This window comes from Hypanus sabinus, chromosome 30, assembly GCF_030144855.1.
Source record: "Hypanus sabinus isolate sHypSab1 chromosome 30, sHypSab1.hap1, whole genome shotgun sequence".
In the NCBI taxonomy this organism is placed as follows: domain Eukaryota; kingdom Metazoa; phylum Chordata; class Chondrichthyes; order Myliobatiformes; family Dasyatidae; genus Hypanus; species Hypanus sabinus.
The window spans coordinates 10920876-10943873 of NC_082735.1; the positions used below are offsets into that span (position 1 = coordinate 10920876).

Below are 22998 nucleotides of genomic sequence, written 5' to 3' on the forward strand. Positions count from 1 at the left end.
ACTGCATGTTTACATCTACATGTGACAAATAAAGCTAATATTTAGCTTTCTTTGTAAAATGTAGCTGATGACCTCTGTGCACAGAGTATGGCTAATTTTTATACATCGAAATAACTAACCAGAGGAAATGAAATTGCACACACCCATGGCTGGTAAATTAATAACGTGATAGGGAATTGCTGGGTCATTTATATAACCATATAACAATCACAGCACGGAAACAGGCCTAGTCCGTGCCGAACACTTAATCTCACCTAGTCCCACCTACCCGCACTCAGCCCATAACCCTCCACTCCTTTCCTGTCCATATACCTATCCAATTTTACCTTAAATGACACAGCTGAACTGGCCTCTACTACTTCTACAGGAAGCTCATTCCACACAGCTATCACTCTTTGAGTAAAGAAATACCCCCTCGTGTTTCCCTTAAACTTCTGCCCCCTAACTCTCAAATCATGTCCTCTAGTTTGAATCTCCCCTACTCTCAATGGAAACAGCCTGTTCACGTCAACTCTATCTATCCCTCTCAAAATTTTAAATACCTCGATCAAATCCCCCCTCAACCTTCTACGCTCCAATGAATAGAGACCTAACTTGTTCAACCTTTCTCTGTAACTTAATTGCTGAAACCCAGGTAACATCCTAGTAAATCGTCTCTGCACTCTCTCTAATTTATTGATATCTTTCCTATAATTTGGTGACCAGAACTGCGCACAATATTCCAAATTTGGCCTTACCAATGCCTTGTACAACTTTAGCATTACATCCCAACTTCTGTACTCAATGCTTTGATTTATAAAGGCCAGCGTTCCAAAAGCCCTCTTCACCATCCTATCTACACGAGACTCCACTTTCAGGGAACTATGCACAGTTATTCCTAGATCTCTCTGTTCCTCTGCATTCCTCAATGCCCTACCATTTACTCTGTATGTTCTATTTGGATTATTCCTGCCAAAATGTAGAACCTCACACTTCTCAGCATTAAACTCCATCTGCCAACGTTCAGCCCATTCTTCTAACCGGCATAAATCTCCCTACAAGCTTTGAAAATCCACCTCATTATCCACAACACCTCCTACCTTAGTATCATCAGCATACTTACTAATCCAATTTACCACCCCATCATCCAGATCATTTATGTATATTACAAACAACATTGGGCCCAAAACAGATCCCTGAGGCACCCCGCTAGTCACCGGCCTCCATCCCGATAAACATACGTTAAGATGTGGCTTTACTGTTAAATATTTCCATTCAGCTTTGCATGTCAAAAAAAAATCACAAGCCTAGGGGGCACTTATGCACCTAAAATTTCATTGAAACTGCATTGAGCAGCTGCAGATTCACTTTCCTCTGAGTAGCAACTTCTCATTCTAACAGCAAAATAAATGGAGGGGATGATCAAAGTTTGCAATGAATATTATACAAAAAAGGCAATTTAGTAGTTTTGAAATATTGTAACTGTTGCACATGAGTCAGCAAATGTGGGTATTGCAATGTTTCATGTTGGGTAACTACTAGAAGTTCTTAAAGCAATCATCAAACATATGAACAGCAGAATTAGGCCATTCAGCCCATCAAGTCTGCTCCACCATTCCATCATGGCTGATTTATTATACCTCTCAACCCCATTCTTCTGCCTTCTCCTCCTCACTAACCCTTAACACCTTTACTAATCAAGAAACCAATACACCTCCGCTCTGAATATACCCAATGACTTGGCCTCCACAGCTGTCTGTGGCAAAGAATTCCATAGATTTACCACACTCTGGCTAAAGAAATTCCTCTTCATCTGTTCTAAATAGACACCTCTATCTTGAAGCTGTACCCTCCGATCCTAGACTCCACTTTAGGAAATATCCTTTCCACATCCATTCTATCTATGCCTTGCAATATTCAATAGGTTTCAATGAGATCCCCCTCCCACATTATTCTTCTAAACTCCAATGAGTACCAGCCCAGACATTGTCAACTAGGAAACTATGATAAAAGAGAAGGCCCAGAGAAGTTAGAGTTAAGCCCAGTTGAAGACCCGATGGGATCTTGTCTCTTCGACCTTGAGGCATGCTAGATCATTTGAAAACTTGACCAATATAATAGTCAAGTTAAAGTAAATTTATTATCAAAGTATGCATATGTCACTATATTCCATCTTGAGATTCACTTCCTTGCAGGCCTTCACAGGACAATAAAATAACATTTATTAAACATTATACATAGACTGGCCAACAACCAATGTGCAAGACAAAACATGCAAATAATAAATTGAGAGCATGAGTTTTTGAAAGTGAGTCTACAGGTTGTAGTGTTGTGGTGAGTGAAGTTGTCCATTCCAATTCAGGAGCCTGATGCTGATAAGTGTAGGGCAGTAACAGTTTCTAATCTTGAGGGTGTAGGATTTAAGGCTCCGGTACCTCCTGCCCAATGGTAGCAGTTAAGAGACCATGAATGGATGTTGAAGGATAGAGCTTTCTTGTAACAGTCCTCAATGGTGGGGATGGCTTTGCCTGTGATAGACTGGGCTGTATCCACCACTTTCTATATGTAGACTTTTCCATACCTGGATATAGATATTTCCACACAAAGTCATGATACAACTGGTCAGGATTCTCTCCACTGTACATCTATACAAGTTTTAGATGACATGCTCAATCTATAGAGGCTTCTAAATAGATCCACTGTTTTAGAGAAAGGGTCAAAGAACACCTAAAAATGTAAGTTTTTACAGTGGCCAATTAACTTTCCAGCACATATTTGGGACCTGAAGGAAACAGTGGAAGACGTGAAACCTCATGACTTCTGGGAGATTGTGCAAAATCCAAACACTGGAGGTTAGGATCACACCCAGGTAGCTAGAGTTCAGAGGCACTGCAGTAAATTAGGCAGCACAGTTTTATACGATACAAGAACTTCAAGGACCTACCTCACTCAGCAGAAAGGCCAACAGTTGCACATTGATTAAAGAGTTGAAGAAAGCTTTCTTACACACAGTAAATAGGGGGGCCTTCATCTTACTGGAAGGGCAGTTCAAGTACACTGAAGAACCCAAATCCCACCTAATGTGCCAAACTCTACAAATCTACAAAGTAGAAAGAACAGTGGCATGGGTACAACAGGCTTGAACAGTCTCCCAAAAAAAGTTGGGTTTCTATGTTTGCTGCCTGGATTAGAGAGCATGCATACAAGTACAGGTTGACGGAGCTAGCATTTTGCGCCTTGGAGCAAAGGAGGATGAGAGGTGACTTTCTGGAGATGTAAAAACAAAGAGGCACTGATAGAGTGAATAGCCAGAAATATTTTTCCAGGGTGGAAATGGTCTATGTCAGGGGGCGTAATGTTAAGATGGTTGGAGGAAACTATACCATTAAGAGAACCACAACCTTGTCGTGGTTTGGAGGCTTGTATGCTTCAATGACCTGGAAAGATATGCTGACTTGAGTCAGGGCTTTATGCTTTGGCTTTTGGTAGGGTCACCCATGCCAAATAGGCCAATAAGTAGAGGGCAGACTAAGAGTAGTCCACTGATCCTCCAGGTTCAGCTCAGGGCCAACAACCCTGACTGGTCAAACTAACTGGTGTTACAGAAAAGGCAATAAAGAATCCTTGACATCTGTGTATGAAGATATTCCTGTGTCACACCTGGGACTTGCATGACTAAGAGGAAGCTACTGGCACAATGAAGGAAGCCATGAATACTGCCAGAGATGGAGGACATCATTGCTGCCCCAAATGCCAGTGGCATAATGGGCAAAAGAAGAAAGAATAAGGAAACTATAGGGGGGGGGGGGGTGTGAGTTAAGTTTGTCCATTTCCTTTTTTCCATATAAACACAGTGGTGAGTGCATGAAATGCCCTGCAGGGGTGGTGGTGAGGAAGATACATACACATTGGGGACGTTTAAAAAACTTGTATACACACATAGATGGTAGAAAAATGGAGGTGATCTAGGGAAGAAGGGTTAGATTGATCTTGAGTAGGTTAAAATGTCAGAACATTGAGGGCTGAAGGCTAATGTCCTATATTTAATCATAGCATGGGGTCAATTACACAGGACTTCAATCCAACATCTCTGCTGAAAGATGGTACTTCTGACATGCAGATGATGGGTCAACCTAAAACGTCAACTATTTCCTTTTCCAGATGCTGCATAACCCACTGAATTCCTCCAGCTCCTTTGTGTTTTGCTTCAGATTTCTAGCATTTGCAGTCTCTCATTGTCAATTACCTTCTGGAGGTCATTTATCGCAGGGGGGTGACTATCACATGACCTTGTTATGATAATTTTGGATTCAACAATTTTAAATGTCAGCTAACTAGATACAAACCCATTTAACCACACATGAAAATGAGCTTTTCTACAGTATGAAATTTATTGCTGACATGCAAGTAGATTTAATGAAGTACAAAAATATGTCATCTTTATTTTATATAAATTTGTATACAATGATCACAATTCCTTTCTACTGACATCTCATACAACCTACTTCAATTGCTACACCCAGAGGCAGCTTAAACACACAAATCATTCTCATGCACGGGCTGCTGCGCTGTTCCAGTCTGATTAGACAATCACTTATACCATAAACACATAATTAAAGGGAACAAAGGAAAACTTACTCAATAATATAGCAGATTCTGCAGGATGAACTAAAATCCATGGCTTTAATTATGACAGGTGGTTAACTGTCTTCACAAAATTAGTTTTCTTTTAATTATGTACAAGTTACAACCAAAAAAAAAATCTGGAGCAGCCAAACTAACGTAAGGCTCAGAAAATTCAGTCAAGAATGAGAAACATGTGAAAGGCAGATTTATTTTTTTAAGCTGTGTTTCTCTCAGCTAAACAGTGGAGATGGCCAGGATGTCACCCTTCAGCTGAAATATTTGTATAGGACTGGGAGAGAAGAGGCATAGGAAACAGTTCAAGATTATAATGGACAGGAGTGCTCCATTAAGCTGTTGTTTACTTATGAACAAGATCCAAGAGAAACAGTCAGCCTGCACTCTGTAACAGGGTCTTCGGCCAGTTCCTGCTGCCCCTTCCAACTCTATTCAGGTTGACATATTTATACTAAAATATTCTTCATAGGAGCTGTTGTGCTTTACCATGGCAATAGACCATTACAAAGCACAATTCCACACAGCTGACATGTTCAGGACCAACTGCTATAGATCCTGAGAGTTATAGTTGTGGCTGGGTGCATCACCAATTCCAAACACAAGGCTCCAACCAGCCCAAAGAAATAGTGACATGTTACAAATGGTGAACAAAGCTCATCAGTTAAGACCTCCATTTGAACACCTACAACCACACCATCTTTAGATGCAGAGTTAACTGGCCAGCAGATGTCAATCCTTACTTCAACAAGCCTCACATTCACCATTTATAAAGCTACCTTGGCCATAGAAGACCACTTCAATTTCTTAAAAATTATTTTAAAAAACCTTATGCACTTTAACCCATCCATTCTTGAGTCTTTTTGATTGCTGCTTTATATTCCACTTCAATTTATTAGCTCACAGGTATATATGGGATATATCTACTCAACAGATCCCTGATCAGACCAACAAACTCATCCTCGTGTGCAACTGAATGGACAGTTTGATCCATTGAAAGCTCAACTTGCTAATACAAGAAAACCTCTACAGAGTTAAGTATTTCCAACTCAGCACATCAGAAAGCACCTAGACCCAAACAAGTCCCATAACACTAATCCCTGAGGGCCCAAAAGTCTCCAAAATATTGCAAATCTTCAATCCAAACTCAAGACAATACATTGCCTTTGCTATCCCTTACCAACCCAAACATCTATGGATTGGGTTAGTCAACTGGATACAGCTTATTTCAGTTTAATATATATTATAGAAATAGTTCTGTCACACAAAAAAACAAATATTTCCATAATACATATTAAAATTACAAGTATTTGAATCTGTTTGATTTCTTTTATACAACTCTCCCCAGTTGATAAACATTTAAATGAACTCTTTGTATTGAAGATTTCTCAATCTGATGCTCAACAAAGGCTTTGCTCACTACTATAAAGGTTAAGGAACTATCTTTCAAACACAGGCCGAAGAAAATTAGAACCAGTTAGCAAACTTTTAGACTGGGAGAAGGAGGCAGAGAAGAGTCCACAAAAGTTATTCAAAAATGTGAAAAAAAACCTCAGACACCTGTACTCTTCTATCAGGCAACAATACATTTTCAATGAATTACTTGCATGCTTCAGTTCCTCAAAATAAGTACAACTCACTCCTTTATTTATCCCAAGCTTACAGGGAAAACAAGGACTAGCCTTACTTTTTATTCCCCACCATCCACAGTAACTAGCATTGCCTGTTCAAGGTGCACTGTACCTCCTACTACACAACCTTTTGTACAACAAAAGGTTCTGTAGGAACATTCTCTCTCCTTTAACTGATAGAGAACTGTATTTTCACAGGTTAACTATATTTAGGCAAGATAGGCATTTATTTAGGGTATTAATACCAAATTAAATTTCAAACAATATTAAAATCCAATGAAGCCCAAAACCTACCACAAAAAATATATATATACACACAAGATCTCAACATCATTGGTGACCACAGAGTAATTTTACATACCCTATTAAAATTAGGCCTAAGATAACTAAAGCCATACTGAAGTTTACTGAGGCAATATCTGGCTGGCATGATTGTGCTACAGTTGAACTACACTCCAAAGACCTCTTTAATATAAATCCTAGGATGTTAGATTATCAAACAGCATCCAAATCTAGGTCTTGAGAGGGTGAGCAATATAACAGTCTCAACCGTCCTTCAAAAGAGAAAAAAAAATGGTGGAGAATCCCATGTTTGATGGAATCTATTGCCCATTTTAGAGTCAATGGATATTCATCACTAGTTATGATGCTGGAGCTAGCAGGCGATGCTTAAAAAAAAACATATGTCAGATTGCCACATCATAGAGGAGTTTGATACATCCTCAAGTAACCAAGCTGGAAGCATTTTATTTAAGCAAGACCAACAAGGCGTCACCAAGAGGAGTTATACTAAATGCCATTGCCAGTAGCTAGTCACAGCCTTTATGTTATTAGATTCATTGCTGCAAGGAAAAAAAATCTGTCCCAACAAAGGAAAAGCTACAAACTGAAGTACACAGAGGTACATGATTACAACCAGACGTAACTTCCCTATCATCCATGTTCCTCCTCATTGCCCTACCAACTTCATTGAAGAACATTTCATAGTTGAAAACTCTGTGCATCACCTAGTAGCAAGGGGGCAAAAATGAAGGTGTCGATAGACTCACTGAACACACTATTGCAGCAACGTCATGGTTGTTACTAAATTTGTAGATACCGAATCAACGAAGTGCTACAACCAGTACACTGGTAACTATTATGGCCAGTTCACCTCAAATTTCTGCCAGCATCAACATGGGGTCTTCAAACACTGCTGATGGGTAATCCAAACACTCCGCCTGGACAAGTGGTGCATTGTTAAGCATAGAAACACCAACAAAATTTTCTATGCATCACTGAAGTCCATGTGAAGACACTAAATGTTGTCCCTGAGCTTGTTTAGAAATATAGAAATGACACTAGTGTTCTGCAGCTCAGTGAACTTGAAACTCCTGTGGCCATGGAATACAAACTGCTGTTGAAGTACTGTAGTTTAAAAAATATATCAAACTCCAAACTCCAGGTTAAAAGCTTTCAATACCACAATAAAAATAAAAGCAAAGCAAAAAAAAAAAATGGGGAAGGTTCGCTGAACCGATAACTGCAGATGCACACAGTATAAACAATTTTTCTGGGAATTAATCACATTAGTTTTCTTTCCTTCACATTTTCTTTTGATGGGCATTTTGTACCACACTGAATTTGACAAAAATAATTAACAAATGGGGAGGGATGGGCAGGTAGAAAAACAAAATAAGATTATTAGTTGATAGGTATTTTGGGCAAATTGGAACTCCACAGCAATGAACTTGCCCAATTCTTAATGCTCTTACAATCCCTCGCAGTACAAGTTCTTTACAGAGTCAAAACATAGGACAAATACCTCGGTCTAGTCTCTCAATATACAGTTCTGAGAAGTGTCGTGATTAAATGAATAAAGAGGTAGATTATATAAAGTAAAACTAAAATCTACTACTATCCCAGAAGATGCTGCAATATTGTCCTTTTTAAAGAGCCATCTTCAGTTGTCTCAAAACTACAGCTATCCTTTTGAGGAGATTGTATCCAATGCTACATATCTGTTACAGAATACTGTATTGCTCAGGATTGGTAGTACGTGGCACAATGAGTATTACTGTGCTGTTAAATTGGCACGCGGAGATTCCTGTCCTGTGTCTGCCCATCATTTCCGCAGGTAGCGCTGAGCAAGAATTGCTGCATCGAGAGGATTTATGGGCTGGGCATCATGGCCCAATCGCCTCACTGGCGGGATGTTGCTAAACTGTCTCTTTTGTGCAAAACTCTTCACCTCGTGCATAGTGTTTCCCTCAGCCAGCATTAACTGCTGCCGCATGTAGTTTTCAAATTCATACTGTGACGACTCTTCTGTGACTTTTGCCTGGATGAGAGAGAGAAAAAAAAATGGAGAGCATACATAGTTAGAGATATAACACTTTAGTCTTGCACTATTTTCAGTTAAGCTTCAGTGCATTTTCTAGCAATTCAAAATTAATGCACCAAATTAAAAAAAAATGTCAGTACACCACATTTCTTCCCAATGCATTTAGAGCAAAGATGTAAATACTATCACCATAAAAATTGGGATGGCCATTTTAAATTGCTTTGAGTAACAAATCCAAGGCCATATCACAACACAAGATCCTCCCAGGATCCTCATTTTTGAACTAGCTTTAAGTAAGCTGCATAGTAAAAACATGCAACTGAAATACTCTTAGTCCATAGGGCATAAAAGAAGCAGTTACTTGATCACAACCACAACTCTTCATACTACAGACAGCACAGGTCAGAAAGTAGTGAAGGTCAGCCCGAAGCAAATTGAGTCTTGTAAGTAGAATGCTTTTTCCATTTTGCTACTCAGTCATTCTCACCAAGTACAGTAGAGGTAGTACATGTGGAATCTTCTACTACTCTTCCTGATGTGCCTAAACACTAATACTCTGGGTGAGCCGATAATGTCCTACTTGCAAAGGATCTTATGCCTCTCTAAATAAAAGAGCCAATGAATGCTAAATTCAGTTAGTTTTACGTTGTATCTAGTGAATAGAAACCACCTACAATCATGTAATATCAGAACTTTTACTGCCAGGGAGAGGCAGCCTCAAACTGTAGCACTTGGCAATGCTAAACGCAAATGGCCAGAGATGAGGAGACTATTTATTTGTATATTGAGAATGTATGATTCTTGCTGAAAGTTCACCAATTATATTACTGCCTTACAATATTCTCCATAGCATCGTGAAATAAATGGCTAATTGCCAAATCTTCTGCCTCATATCAAACTGCTGAGCACTGGCATTAATGTGACAAGACATACTGCCTAACAGTTGCATCGAAGTAACATGTAATGAGTATGAGCAAATTCAATGGCAAAGCAGTTTAGTGTGCAAACCTTGGCTGGTTATTTTTAGGATAACCAATGAGAAACAGTAACAAAAGTCAAGGCAACTATGACTAGTGTATGGAAATGGGTTTCATGAGTTTCTTGTGGTTAACAACTATAAAGGCAAGTTCAATAAGAGTTCAGCACTAAACAACCAACTCTGACGCTTTTATGGCACAAATAACTACAGCAAATGCCTGTTAATGCCATACGTGAAGCATAAATGTATAACAGCAATTCAGTAATAATAAATTTGCCCTTTCCCCTATAAAGTTCTCTTAGGATCTCTACTGGGGATTATTAATCAGATCCATTAATGGCCTGAAGAAACAGAGTTACAGATCCATGTCAAGAGGGACCAAGTGGATGGGGTCAGAGAAATAAACAGTCAAAAGGAGTTGATAAAAATAATTACAGATTAATACGGCAACATATTGTGCTGGGTCAATAAAGATTCAAATATTCACTTTATGACAGTGTATTAGTATCATTAAGAATCATTTAGAAGTCATTTAAAACATTCCAAAAGCACTAAACATCATCATTGGATGTCAGTCATTACTTCAAGGGGGTTAGAAGTTAAAAGTATTAAGATTAATTCAATTTAAGGAAAAAAAAACATCTGAAGAGAAATACTCAGCTTTAGGCACCAATTCATAGAAATGAATTAGTCACAAGGGCGAGAAAATTCACAGTATCACGTTGGTGCCTGCAGCAGTCTTAAACTGACAAGATTATTACTCATACAGAGATTATATGAAAAGTAAGGTAATCAAGGTGCCAGAAATAAGAGAAAATCTGAAGATGCTGAAAATCAAAGTAATACACATAAAACCAGGAATCCTGGCAGCATAGAGTAAATGGTCAACATTTCAGGCCGAGACCCTTCATCAGGACTGGTGCTACAGTCTCACATCTGTAGGGACCTGGATGCCACCTATATGGAGGTTGTATGAATGTGCGATTAACACAAGTGATTGATGAGCAAAAGGACCTGATTCCATGTCACATCCTCCATGACTTCTTTGTGTGTTGTGGAATGACTTAATGTTTACAGATTAACTGAGTCCCCTCTCGGTTCTAGCTTGCTGGCAAGTTAAACAAGATAAATTATTCCTTGTTTAGATCAATGGGGGAAAAAAATCAAAGGGTAGTTAACAGGTGTACATGACAGAATAATGTACAAGGAAATAAGGATATAATCATATAACCTATAACAATTACAGCACGGAAACAGGCCATCTCATCCCCTTCTAGTCCGCGCCGAACATTTACTCTCACCTAGTCCCACCTACCTGCACTCAACCCATAACCCTCCATTCCTTTCCTGTCCATATACCTATCCAATTTTTTTTTTTAAACATAGGGATAGGGATATGGGGCTAACAAGAATGGTCCACTGCAAGGCAGCATAGATCAAAGGGACTAGAGTGTCATGTAAGAATTTGACGGAGATGAAGGGAGTGAATGACACTGGAATGGAAGTGAACTCTGTGTGTTCAATCAGAAGGTGGTTGCTCTGTACCTCAGCTCCATTTTACTGCCTTCCTTCTTAGTGAAGACAAAACCTTAATGACACTGTTTCAATGTACTGAGGTATGATATAAATGTAGATAAACAGCTTTCTTTGATCGGGTCAGCTTCCAGAACAGAGGGATAGAATCATATAATTAGACCAGGCTACTCATGAGTGAAGCCACAAAGGAGCTCCTCCACACAAATACTAGTGGGAATATGTAACAAACTCTAAATTGTGGATTCTTAGAGACCAATTCAAGATTTCAAGACCAAGATTGAAAGTTTTATTTTTGTTGACTAATGATAAGGCAGTAAAATGAGATAGGGAATGGACATAATCTACTTGAAAACACAAAAAGGTAAATAGTTCATTTCCATGTTAATGTTCTTTATTCCCTTCAACTATAGCCAGCAAGAGTTGCTGTTTCACAGTCCCAGAAACCAAGGTTAAATCCTGACCTTGGGGTGTTACCTGTGTGGAGTTTGCAAGTTAAAGTAGAGTTTTCTGTAGTATGTGCAAGTACATGTTGCCACAGGTACAATACAAAACTGTCGTTCTTGTAACTGTTTGGGTTTCCTCCCACATGCCAAAGGCTTGTAGAGTTAAGGACATCAGGCACTGGGCAAAAAAAAACTAAAAGTATACTCTTTGGTCTCTGCTGAATTTCAGGTGGTACCTTCACTGGCCTTACTAGTTAATCTAGTACGGAATGCAGACTCCACACTGCTGCATGTGAATGACTGTTGATGTGTGTGCATGAATGCAAGATGACACAGCACCTGCTTGATTACACTATGCACCACAGGGTTGGTTGTGAAACCCTGTAAACAATAGTATTTTGAACAGGTTGTATGAACAAACCAGTTTCAGGAGATACAAAACCAAAACTCAGCAGTCACGTCGAGTGAAGTGACATCAACTCCAAAAGAGACTGCAAGGCATGCTGGCTACACAGTCATTTGGGTGTACAAGCTGGCCAATTCCCAGTGCCAAAAAGCTTGCATGATTCATTGAATCTGAATCCAGGCATACAATGTTTAATTAGTAGTTGAAACAGCAGCATAACAAATGGAAGACAAGACTTTTTGAGAGCAAGTGAGTCATTTTCCTGCACTGCTTCTTTAAAGTTCAATCTAGTTAACAAAGCCAAATAAATATATTTGGATCATTGCACAAATACGAGTTGGGTGCTTCAAATCAGTGTAGCTATAGTGCTGAGACACAAAGATGAGGTCGCTATACGTTTGTACAACAGTATAATCCGAGGCAGACAACTCTTATAGATTTAAACTGTACTTAACTAAATTGTTACATTTACGCAGATTGATTTTTAATTCTACTGACAATAAACTGAATGATACATGATTATCAGCACAGAATCAACTTTGCAGCTTTCATACCTCCTGTAAGATTTCTGGATTGTTGACTTGGTCATCAATATCTGGCACCACCTGTAAAGGGCCACTAAGTGATGAAAGAGACTGCCTGCAAAAAGATCAAAGCATTTTGACCAAAATAAAACACACAATTTTTCCCCAAACAATATAGCAACATTATCCAGCAAATACTCTGGCAAATATTTGGCAACATTAATTGCATTTTGAAAATAAATGCAAGCAAGGTTCTTAAAACAGATAAAGGATCCAATTCACTTTTTCTATCTGTTTCAATACTTCCCAGTTCTCAGTAACTATCTGTCTGTAATAATTAGTCAACTCTCTTCTCTTCATTAACCTTACCTGATCTGTTGAGTACTCTAACCTGCACAACTTTCACAACTTTTTCTCCAGCTGCCTTCATTACGCCATCAAGTGGCGTTGTCAACAGTTTCTCATTATTGTAATCCCTGCTCCAACTTACAAGATATTTCTCTGTCCCAAAAATTCTTGATCCATCTTCCTGAAGCAACTTGACTTCTCTTTTCTCCCCAAATTCTGATGAAAGATATTTTACTGAGAACAAGAACTCTTTCTTTTTCCATAGATGCTACCTGACCTGGTTCAGTGTCTGCTTTCAGTTATGATTTCCAGCATTTGCCTTTAGTTGATTTCCAGGATTTAAAATGATGTGGCTAGGGGCAAAAGGCAGAGCATTTTCCTTCTACTGAATCATCATGGAAGACTGAATCATGTGCAATAAATAGATTGCCAAGGCAACAAGATCTCTTTGAAGAGAAAAAAAAACATCCAATATTTGTGAAAGGGAAAAGCTGAAAATGAAATGTCAAAGTGCTCTTTGGCTTAGATGATGACATCTTGAAACTGAAAATGCATGTATTATTCCAGCTTGTAAATAAACATAACTAAATTTGTTATGTTTCCAAGAGTCTTGAAAAACATTCATAATTATATTTAAATAATAGGGAAACAGGAGTAGCAGAATTTTCAGAAATGCATAACACTGTTCTAGTTAAGTTTATAACAGAGCTAACAGAAGCCCACGACGGATAGCAGATTATACTGACATTCACATTGAGGAAGAATGTGATCTAATGGAAGTGATCAACAAAAATATCCAGCATTCGAAAAAGTGGATGTAAAAGGAGGAAACAACCCACAACCTGATTTATAATTTTTGCAAACTTCAACTTGAGGCACAATGCTGGGGAAAGACAACTAATGTGACTGTTTATAAGAGAAGGGGATAGACCAAGTAACTGCAGAGCAGTCAGCTCAGAACAAATTACTGAAAATAATTTCTGAGGCACATAAATGATAATGACAAACAAATAATAATGAATAAATACATAAATAATGATAATAAATGATAAATGAAAATGCAGCAGGCTAATTTAATTTTATTTTATTTTGAGATACACACTACTCCAGCAACAAGCTGTGCTGCTCAATGTTAAATGTAACACTAGCCTAATCACAGGACAATTTACAATGACCAATTAACTGGTAGGTCTTTGGACTATGGGAAGAAATTGGAGCAACTAGAGGAAACCCATGTGTACATGGGAAGAATGTGCAATCTTTCTTACAGAGGACACCAGAACTGAACGCTGAACTTTGACACCCTGAGCTGTAATACCAGCTGAGGCCCAAATGCACATACCTGTGGTACCCCACCAATCACAGCCTGCCAACCTGAGATGGATCAGTTCATTCCTACTGTTTCCATTCTAATAACCAAATCTCAAGTCTATCATCACATCACCCCCATGTATAAGGAAGACTAAGATGACTTGGGTAGTTCTCTCAAAAAAAACACTATCTTTCATTTCCTTCAAATTACAAGAGGAATGGGCTAGACGAAGAGTGATGACCTATTTCCTCTGGCAGGTAAATAACTAAAGGTACAGTTGAAGTCAGAAGTTTACATACACCTTAGCCAAATGCATTTAAACTCATTTTTTCACAATTCCTGATATTTAATCCTAGAAAACATTCCCTGTCTTAGGTCAGTTAGGATCACTATTTTATTTTAAGACTGTGAAATGTCAGAATAATAGTAGAGAGAATGATTTATTTCAGCTTTTATTTCTTTTATCACATTCCCAGTGGGTTAGAAGTTTATATACACTTTGTTAGTATTTGGTAGTATTGCCTTTAAATTGTTTAACTTGGGTCAAACGTTTTGGGCAGCCTTCCGCAAGCTTCTCACAAAAAGATGTTGGAATTTTGTTCCTCCAGACAGAACAGGTGTAACTGAGTCAGATTTGTAGGCCTCTTTGCTCGCACACACTTTTTCAGTTCTGCCCACAAATTTTCTATCGGATTGAGGTCAGGGCTTTGTGATGGCCACTCCAATACCTTGACCTTGTTGTCCTTAAGCAATTTTGCCACAACTTTGGAGGTATGCTTGGGGTCAATGTCCATTTGGAAGAGCCATTTGTGACCGAGATTTAACTTCCTGGCTGATGTCTTGAGATGTTGCTTCAATAGATCCACATAATTTTCCTTCCTCATGATGCCATCTATTTTGTGAAGAGCCTCCTGCAGCAAAGCACTCCCACAACATGACGCTGCCACCCCCATGCTTCACGGTTGGGATGGTGTTCTTCCACTTGCAAGCCTCACCCTTTTCTCTCCAATATAACAAAGGTCATTATGGCCAAACAGTTCAATTTTTGTTTCATCAGACCAGATGGACATTTCTCCAAAAGTATGATCCTTGTCCCCATGTGCACTTGCAAACTATAGTCTGGCTTTTTTTATGACAGTTTTGGAGCAATGGCTTCTTCCCTGCTGAGCAGCCTTTCAGGTTATGTCGATTTTGTTATGTTTTCAGGTTATGTTGTTTTACTGTGGATATAGATACTCGTCTACCTGTTTCCTCCAGCATCTTCACAAAGTGTTTTGTTGTTGTTCTGGGATTGATTTGCACTTTTTGCACCAAAGTACTTTCATCTCTAGGAGACAGAATGCGTCTCCTTCCTGAGTGGTATGACAGCTGCATGGTCCCATGGTGTTTATACTTGCGTACTATTGTTTGTACAGATGAAAGTGGTACCTTCAGGCGTTTGGAAATTGCTCCCAAGGATGAACCAGACTTGTGGAGGTCCACAGTTTTCTTTCCCCTGAGGTCTTGGCTGATTTCTTTTGATTTTGTTTGTAAACTTCTGACCCACTGGAATTGTGATATAGTCAATTAAAAGTGAAATAATTTGTCTGTAAACAATTGTTGGAAAAATTACTTGTGTCATGCACAAAGTAGATGTCATCAACGCCCTGCCAAAACTATAGTTTGCTAATATGAAATCTGTGGAGTGGTTAAACAATGAGTTTTAATGTCTTCAACCTAATGTACACTTCCAACTCCAACTGTATATACTGAAGCAACTGAAATAACCTTCCTTCAGAAGGCACCACTGAAGCAATTACTTAACCTACCAAAGCGAAATGATAAATAGTTTTACAGAAAATTGACTTAACAAAAAAAGATCAAGCAAAGCATTTAGGGTCTGAAACGCAAAGCCTGAAAAGATGACAGAGGCTGGTGCGTCTGGGTCAACACCTGCAGGACGTTCACTTACAGACAGCTGGCAGATCAGCGTAACTGGAACTGTTCAATTTTTGTCCACATTACTTTGCAAAGCAATATATGATGCTCACTTCTTTATACTCATTTCCTAGCCCTAGAATTTAAGGGGTTACACTTGATTGTCTAAGTAAAGGCTTGTATGAAATTTTACAGAATCTACAGTTCCAACCACATAACTTAAATAGTAGAACCAAATGTTTCTTTATAGACATGAGGTTATAGGAATTTGAGGAGATTTGATATGTCACCAAAGACTAAATTTCTACAGATGTACCATGGAGAGCATTCTAACGGGTAGCATCAACATCTGACATGGAGGCTCCAAATGCACGATCGAAAAGAGCTGCAGAGGGTTGCAAAATCAGTTAGCTCCATCAATGGACACCAGTATCCCCAGCAGAGGACATCTTCAAAAAAGCCGCCTCAAAATAGTAGCATCCATCATTATGGACCCCCACCATCCAGGACATGCCCTCTTCTCATTATTACCATCAGAGAGGATGTACAGAAGCTTCAGGGGACACAATCAGGTTTTTAGGAACAGCTTCTTCCTCTGTCATTCAATTTCTGAACAGACAATGAACCCATGAATACTACCTCAGTATTTTTCCTCTTTTTTTTTGCACTACTTATCTAGTTTTTTTTAAATATACAGTGGATTTCGGTTAATTGGGGCAGCTACTTATTTCAGGCAACTCTTAAAGAACAAAAACTAATTGAGAAAATAGTCAGGATTCTTTTCACTAATTTGGGACACTATGCCACTTAATTGGGGCAGGGGACTGTGGCCAAACAGATTTTAATTAACGTCAGTCACCCACGCTTGAGTAGCCATTAGACACTACACCATGCTTAGCTTTAAATAGCGACAGTTGTAATATGCTGGTCTTCAACAAACAGATTCTTGGCACTGATAGTTGGTGAGAAAAAAGTAGCAAGACAATTCGGAACGGTTTTGCACATCGCAGTTTCAAGCATTCAGGTGAAAATGAAATGATTCCACTACTTCAACAAGTAAGGAACTATAAAGAATTTGAAGGTATCTACAATCATCTCGAATGTTATAATGAAGAATTGGAGAATGCAATCGTCGACAGCTTTCTATGAAAGCAGTCCATCATCGACACTCTGCTGATTTTGTTCATTGGATGAATTCCCCCATCAATAACTATTAGGAACTGCAGTACTATTGGTAGTGTTCTGTACTTCATTTAAATATACCATTTATTACTCAGTTTGTCTTTATACCTTTTTAACTACATCCGTGAAACTTCGGCTAATTGGGTCAAAATGTACTGATCCCAATTAACTGGAATCTTCTGTATATTTCTTGCATATTATAGTATATTTTATACATTGCACTGCACTGCTGCTATTAAACAGTGATATTAAACTTGATTCATCCTTTTCCAGCTGATGCTCTCAAACTGACCCCATAAAAAGATTAAAGGTCTGTGGTGGCGGCATAGGGAAGGAACAGAAAATCTGAAGGTTTACTGATGCAAATTTAGGGCAGTAAGGAATATGAAGCTCGTCTTTACTGCACACTGGACTTACCATGTAGCTATGATGGAGCTCAATGAATCCAGCACTTCAGTTGCCGTTAGCCTTTGCTGTGGATCCAGAAGTAGCAATTTCTGAATCAAACAAACTGTGTTTTCTGATACACGGCAGTCTCTGGCAGAAAGGGAAAAAATTATCAATCCCATTGAATCTGGCCTTTACAAAAGAACCCATAACATTAGACCAGCTGCACAATAAAAGTCTTTAAGTCTATTTCACAAAGCAATGCAAGCCCATGAGTCAGAAAGCAGCACACCCAAGACCTTAGCCAGAGGACAAGCAACAAGAAACTAGTGACTAATACTCACACAAAAACATAACTAATCCAACAGATTTGAGCAACAGTAAGACTCAAAAACAAACATTAAAAAGCTCAATGTTAGATTGGTAATGGAAACTAATTCTCAACACTGAAAGCTGTTTCTTTGCAAAGCAAAAACTCTAGATATCTTGCAGATGCTGGAAATCTAGAATAACACATTAAATGCTGGACAAATTGACCAGATCAGGTTTTTATCTCTGGACCCCGTCTTGTGCCTGAAACGTCAACTGTTTATTCCACTTCATGGATACTGCCTGAACTGATGAGTTTCTCAAACACTTTGTGTTTCTTTGCAAAACAATATTTGCAAAATGAACACAACAGTAAGGGAGAAACAAATCAAGGATCAACAGACTACACATTGTCCACCAAGAACCCGATTCTTTTTATTATATAACGGACTAGGATTGACCCACATCCTCAAGTGTTTGGGTTGGAAAAAAATTAATTGCAAATGTTTTACTCCTTGAAACAAAAAGTTAATGCAAAGGCAAGTCCTTGGGCTTAAACTCCCACTCAGAACTCAGTCAAACTGAAAATTCTCTTAAAGGTACTACAACATTAAACACTCCCTCAAAACTGAGTGCAACTAACATGCTCATCTGTCCTTTCTCCACACATTACATTTTTCCCAAACAAGTTCTGATAACGCTCCCCAAGAAAATGATCACATTTGTGAGTAGATTGAATCTCCCTGAAAGGGTCACACTCAGTTACATGCCTCAGTTATGCTTCACTCATTCTCACTCAAAAAAAGGTCAGAACAGGTTGACAATGATTTAACAAAAAAAAAACTCAGTATGTTTTGCAAGTCTAATTGCTCTCAGATCATAAACTGTTAGTATAAGCCAGTGATTCTGGCTTCTTCCCCCTTCCTTTCCAGTCCTGATGAAGGGTGTCAGCCTGAAACATTGACTGTTTATTCCTTTCCATAGAGATGCTGCCTGACCTGCTGAGTTCTTCCTGCATTTTGCCTGTTGGTAAGCCCAACTCTGGAACTTAGCTGAAATCTATAGATTATACTAGGTTAACCTCTGAAAACTTTACATTCTCAAATATTTCTGTTATTTTTTTCAGCCCTAAAAGCTAGCTGATTGTAGTAATGGGCAGGCAAAAGAAGGACACTCGGATGAGATCCCAGTAAACATGTTATGTTACAGGGAAGTCTCTGAATTTTAAGAAATTTGTGTACAGAATGCTTCTTGAGTTGTCTATAAAATAAAGGTTTTAAAAGTAATGCTAACAGCAAGTAACAAGTAGAATGCCCCAGGTATATCACCTACAGCAACAGCACATAAAGCACAGGAGGACATCAGCAGGTCAAGCAGCATCTATTGAGGAAACGGTCAACATTTCAAGCTGAGACCTTTCATCAGAACTGGCAAGGAAATGGTCAGAAGTCAGAATAAAATGGTGGGGAGTTTACACACTGTAAAATGAGGGGAGGAGGCAGGAGTATCTGGGAGAGAAAAATGGAATGACATGTGAATCTGGGAGCTGATTTGTTTTGCATTTGTCTCAATCAAGTCTAATTGCTCTCAGATCAAAACATGAGGTGTTGCTCCACCAACTGTATCTAACCTCAGCATTATAGTAGAGGAGGCCATCTGCACAGTGTTGTACTGGGATAGGGAATGAAAATGATTGATTGCCAGGAAATGCTGACATGTCCTTTTATCCCCTTCCACCACCTTCCAAGCCTTACCTCTCCCTCATCTGGATTTACCTGTCACCTGCCACATTGTGCTCTTCCCTCTCCCCCTACACCTTTTTATTCTAGCTTCTGTCCTCTTCCACTTCAGTCCCAATGAAGGGATTTGGCCTTAAGCATTGACTGTACATCGCCTCCATTTTCTCATGAAAAAATATCAGATAGACCTCAAGCTCTAAGAATATTATGTTTCACAGAAATCACCGCTCTTATTCCTCTAATCTCTAGAAAACTGATTGGTCTTTCCTGAAACCACTCTGGCCAATATTTATTGAAATACATCTACGGCAAATATATCCCCTTTCCAATAAGACCACTAGAACTACAGAAAATACTTCAGCTATGATCTTGGTAATACCCTATATAATTAAAGAAAAACATCTTTACTGCTGTACTCAAATCTTCTTGCAATAAAACCCAACTTATCACTTGCCTGCCTTAATTGCTAGTGGTACCTGGCTGCAAGTTTTCCAGTGACTACGCATTGGAAAATCTAAGTCCCTTTGAGCATGGTTTCAGAATCAGAGTTAATATCACTGGTATACATCATGAAATTTGTTAACTTTATGGCTGCAGTACAATGAGATATGATAAATGAAAATAAAATAAGTTACACTACATATATGACTATTAAATAGTTAAAATAAATAATGCAAAATAACTGAAAAAAAAAGTAGCTAAGGCACTGCTTCTTGAAGTAGTCTTGGATACGACAGAGGCTGGTACCCATGATAGAGCTGACTAATTTTACAAGTTTCTGCAACTTATTTTCATCTTGTGCAGTAGCCCCCACCCTGTCCCACCATAACTGACGGTGATGCAGACTGTCAGAACGGTACATTTGTAGAAGTTTGAGTGTTTTATTTGACAAACCATATTTTAAACTCCTAATGAAATATAACCCGCAGCAAACTATGAACCTCCTGGTTGATCCACAGCTTTTGGTTCGGGAATGTAAAATTTTTGCAGGCACACACTCATCCACACAGATTTTGATGCAGTCAGAGGCAACTGTAGCATACCCATCCAGGCCTGAAGATGACTCCCTGAACATTGTCCAGTCCACCGATTCAAAGCAGTCCCTCAAGCACTGCTGTGCCCCCTTTGTCCATATCTTCTTGGTCCTCACTACTGTTGTGTAGTCTTCAGTCTCTGCCAATGCTCCGAGTAGAAGTATAGCCAGGTGATCAGACTTACCAAAGTGTGGATAGCACCTCAGGTACTCTTGAACTTAGTGTAACAGTGGTCCAGTGTGTTATTTTCTCTGGTATTACAGATGATTTGTTGATAATTATTTAGTGACTTTATCAAGTAGGCCTGGTTAAAATCCCCCAAAATGATGGAGAAATCATCAGCATGTGCTGTTTCACACATGTGGATTACGTCACTCAGTTCATCTGGAGCCTGTTTGCATTAGCTTGGAGGAATGCACACTGCTACCAAAATTATCGCTAAAATCTCTTGCGACGTCACCGACACATTGGTACACCATGAGGAGTTGATCATGAACCATACACCTCCACCTCTGCTTTTGAAAGACTCAACCTCGTGATGATAGATTGTGAACCCATCTAATCAAATTGCTGTGCCTGGCATGGTTTCCCAATTTCTTAACATTTAAAATGGTGTCAGGGTTTCCATTTAAGCTGGTGGATAACATCATATACTTTCCAGACTGCATTTCATTGGCCACATTCCTTTCCATCTGTTTATCCTTTACATCGTTGACACTAATCTCATTCACACTCCATTTTGTATCATCAGCATTATTTGGAAATATTAGTACATTTGGTCCCATTAACCACATTTATAAATAACCCAAGGCCACACTGCCAGTCTGAGAAAGACCCGCTTATTTACTTTTTTTTTTTAAATCAGTTGGCCAACGCTCAGTCCACTTGAGTAATTAACACTCAGAGTCATGAGCTTTAACTTTGATCCTGTGATGAGTAACTTGTGCCATGTCATCTGTATATTTGTTCTCATGCTGCTTGGATCTGAACTGATCAACAGGTCCTCCACTGCCGAGACTGCCAAGCCTGTACCACATTGTTGCAGCATAGCCATGATGGGAGCCAGTTGCTAGCAGTTCAGCAGAGCCGACTGCGATGCGGTGGATAAAACACTAACTACAAACTAAATAATATAATAACTATTTGTCTTCTTCACAGCAGCCAATTCCTCCCAAATAATAGACGACTGTTATAATACATACTCCGATGGGAGGTTCTCAGCATGGGAACTGGCAAGCCTGCAGATCACCCACCGGAGCAGCTTAGGGAAACTGCTGCTGGTGATGCAAGGGCAAAAGATGCTGGCTTAGGCCATCATCCAAATTCTACACTGGGAATTCTGTGGAGATCGCCACAGTTCCAATACAAGGCTAGCATCCTTGTCTCCTGAACATCCTAACTGATACTTCAAAAACAGATAAATTTGCTTTTTTTGCCTTTAATATTAGGTCACTTTAAATTTGACTAGTTTTGTATTTTTCATAATTTAAACTGGTTTAAATACTGAATCATAAAACTCTACTAAGTCTAGTCCATTCACCAGGGCAGTTACAGTTACTAACCCAACTTCCAGATAATTCAGCAAATTTGCTTAGTTCAGCTTCCTCAAATGTCAAGTTCAGCAAAAATTTCCACATTACAAATCAGCATTTCACTTAATTTAGAATATTTGAATAATGAGTACATTTCATAAAAGCAATCAAAAGGGAAGAAACTCTGTTCTTCCATGTGATGCTGAGTGAATGGTTGATTAATACAAAGTAGTTCATAACTGACACTGCAATCAGAGAAATGGTAATGCCCTGAGTCACATGAGACAAAACGTGATACTGACTAATAGTCAAATGAAATCAAAGGTGAACAGGTCTCCTACTTAACTGACTGAGTCTATAATCAAAAACTACATCCAGTTCTGGTTAATATTGTACTTCAATCCTGGGCATGTCACAACAGTTCTCCAGTTAATCTGCCCAACCAAACCCTCACCTTTGCGCTTGTAGCCCTTGAAAAGATCCTCACTCTTGTGCTTTGATACAGCCCTCATCTTGGCTTTCAAGTCCATGGTACATAGACTCGGAATATTGTGGCAAACAATTGATTTATTCAATCACCACCTGATCTTGCTGGAACACCACTGGTTCTGCTCTCATCTGCTGAAACAATTATGCCAGGAATTATCCATAAATAAATGCCTAGCATTGCATTCTACAGCTTTGAGTTTTAAAACCCTCTGCACTCCTGCATTCTCAAACTTAAACTTTGCCGAGACTGAGCTTACTCAATAGTAAGGCATTTCCTGAATCAAATTGTA

General features: G+C 38.9%; 1 protein-coding gene across 4 annotated transcripts in view; it reads right to left on the minus strand.

The window, feature by feature from the left end:
• Positions 1-3973: 3973 nt before the first annotated feature.
• stk40 (serine/threonine kinase 40) overlaps positions 3974-22998 on the minus strand; it is a 101713-nt gene continuing 82688 nt past the window's right edge. For 2 of the 4 annotated variants that reach the window (XM_059954326.1, XM_059954324.1), the window contains exons 9-11: positions 17636-17755; positions 12490-12574; positions 3974-8568 (exon numbers count right to left, since the gene is read on the minus strand). In XM_059954326.1, coding sequence (XP_059810309.1) covers positions 8353-8568; positions 12490-12574; positions 17636-17755 — 421 coding nt within the window. In that variant the 3' untranslated portion in view covers positions 3974-8352. The remainder of the gene's footprint in view (positions 8569-12489; positions 12575-17635; positions 17756-22998) is intronic. The other 2 variants (XM_059954323.1, XM_059954325.1) reach the window with 2 other exon arrangements.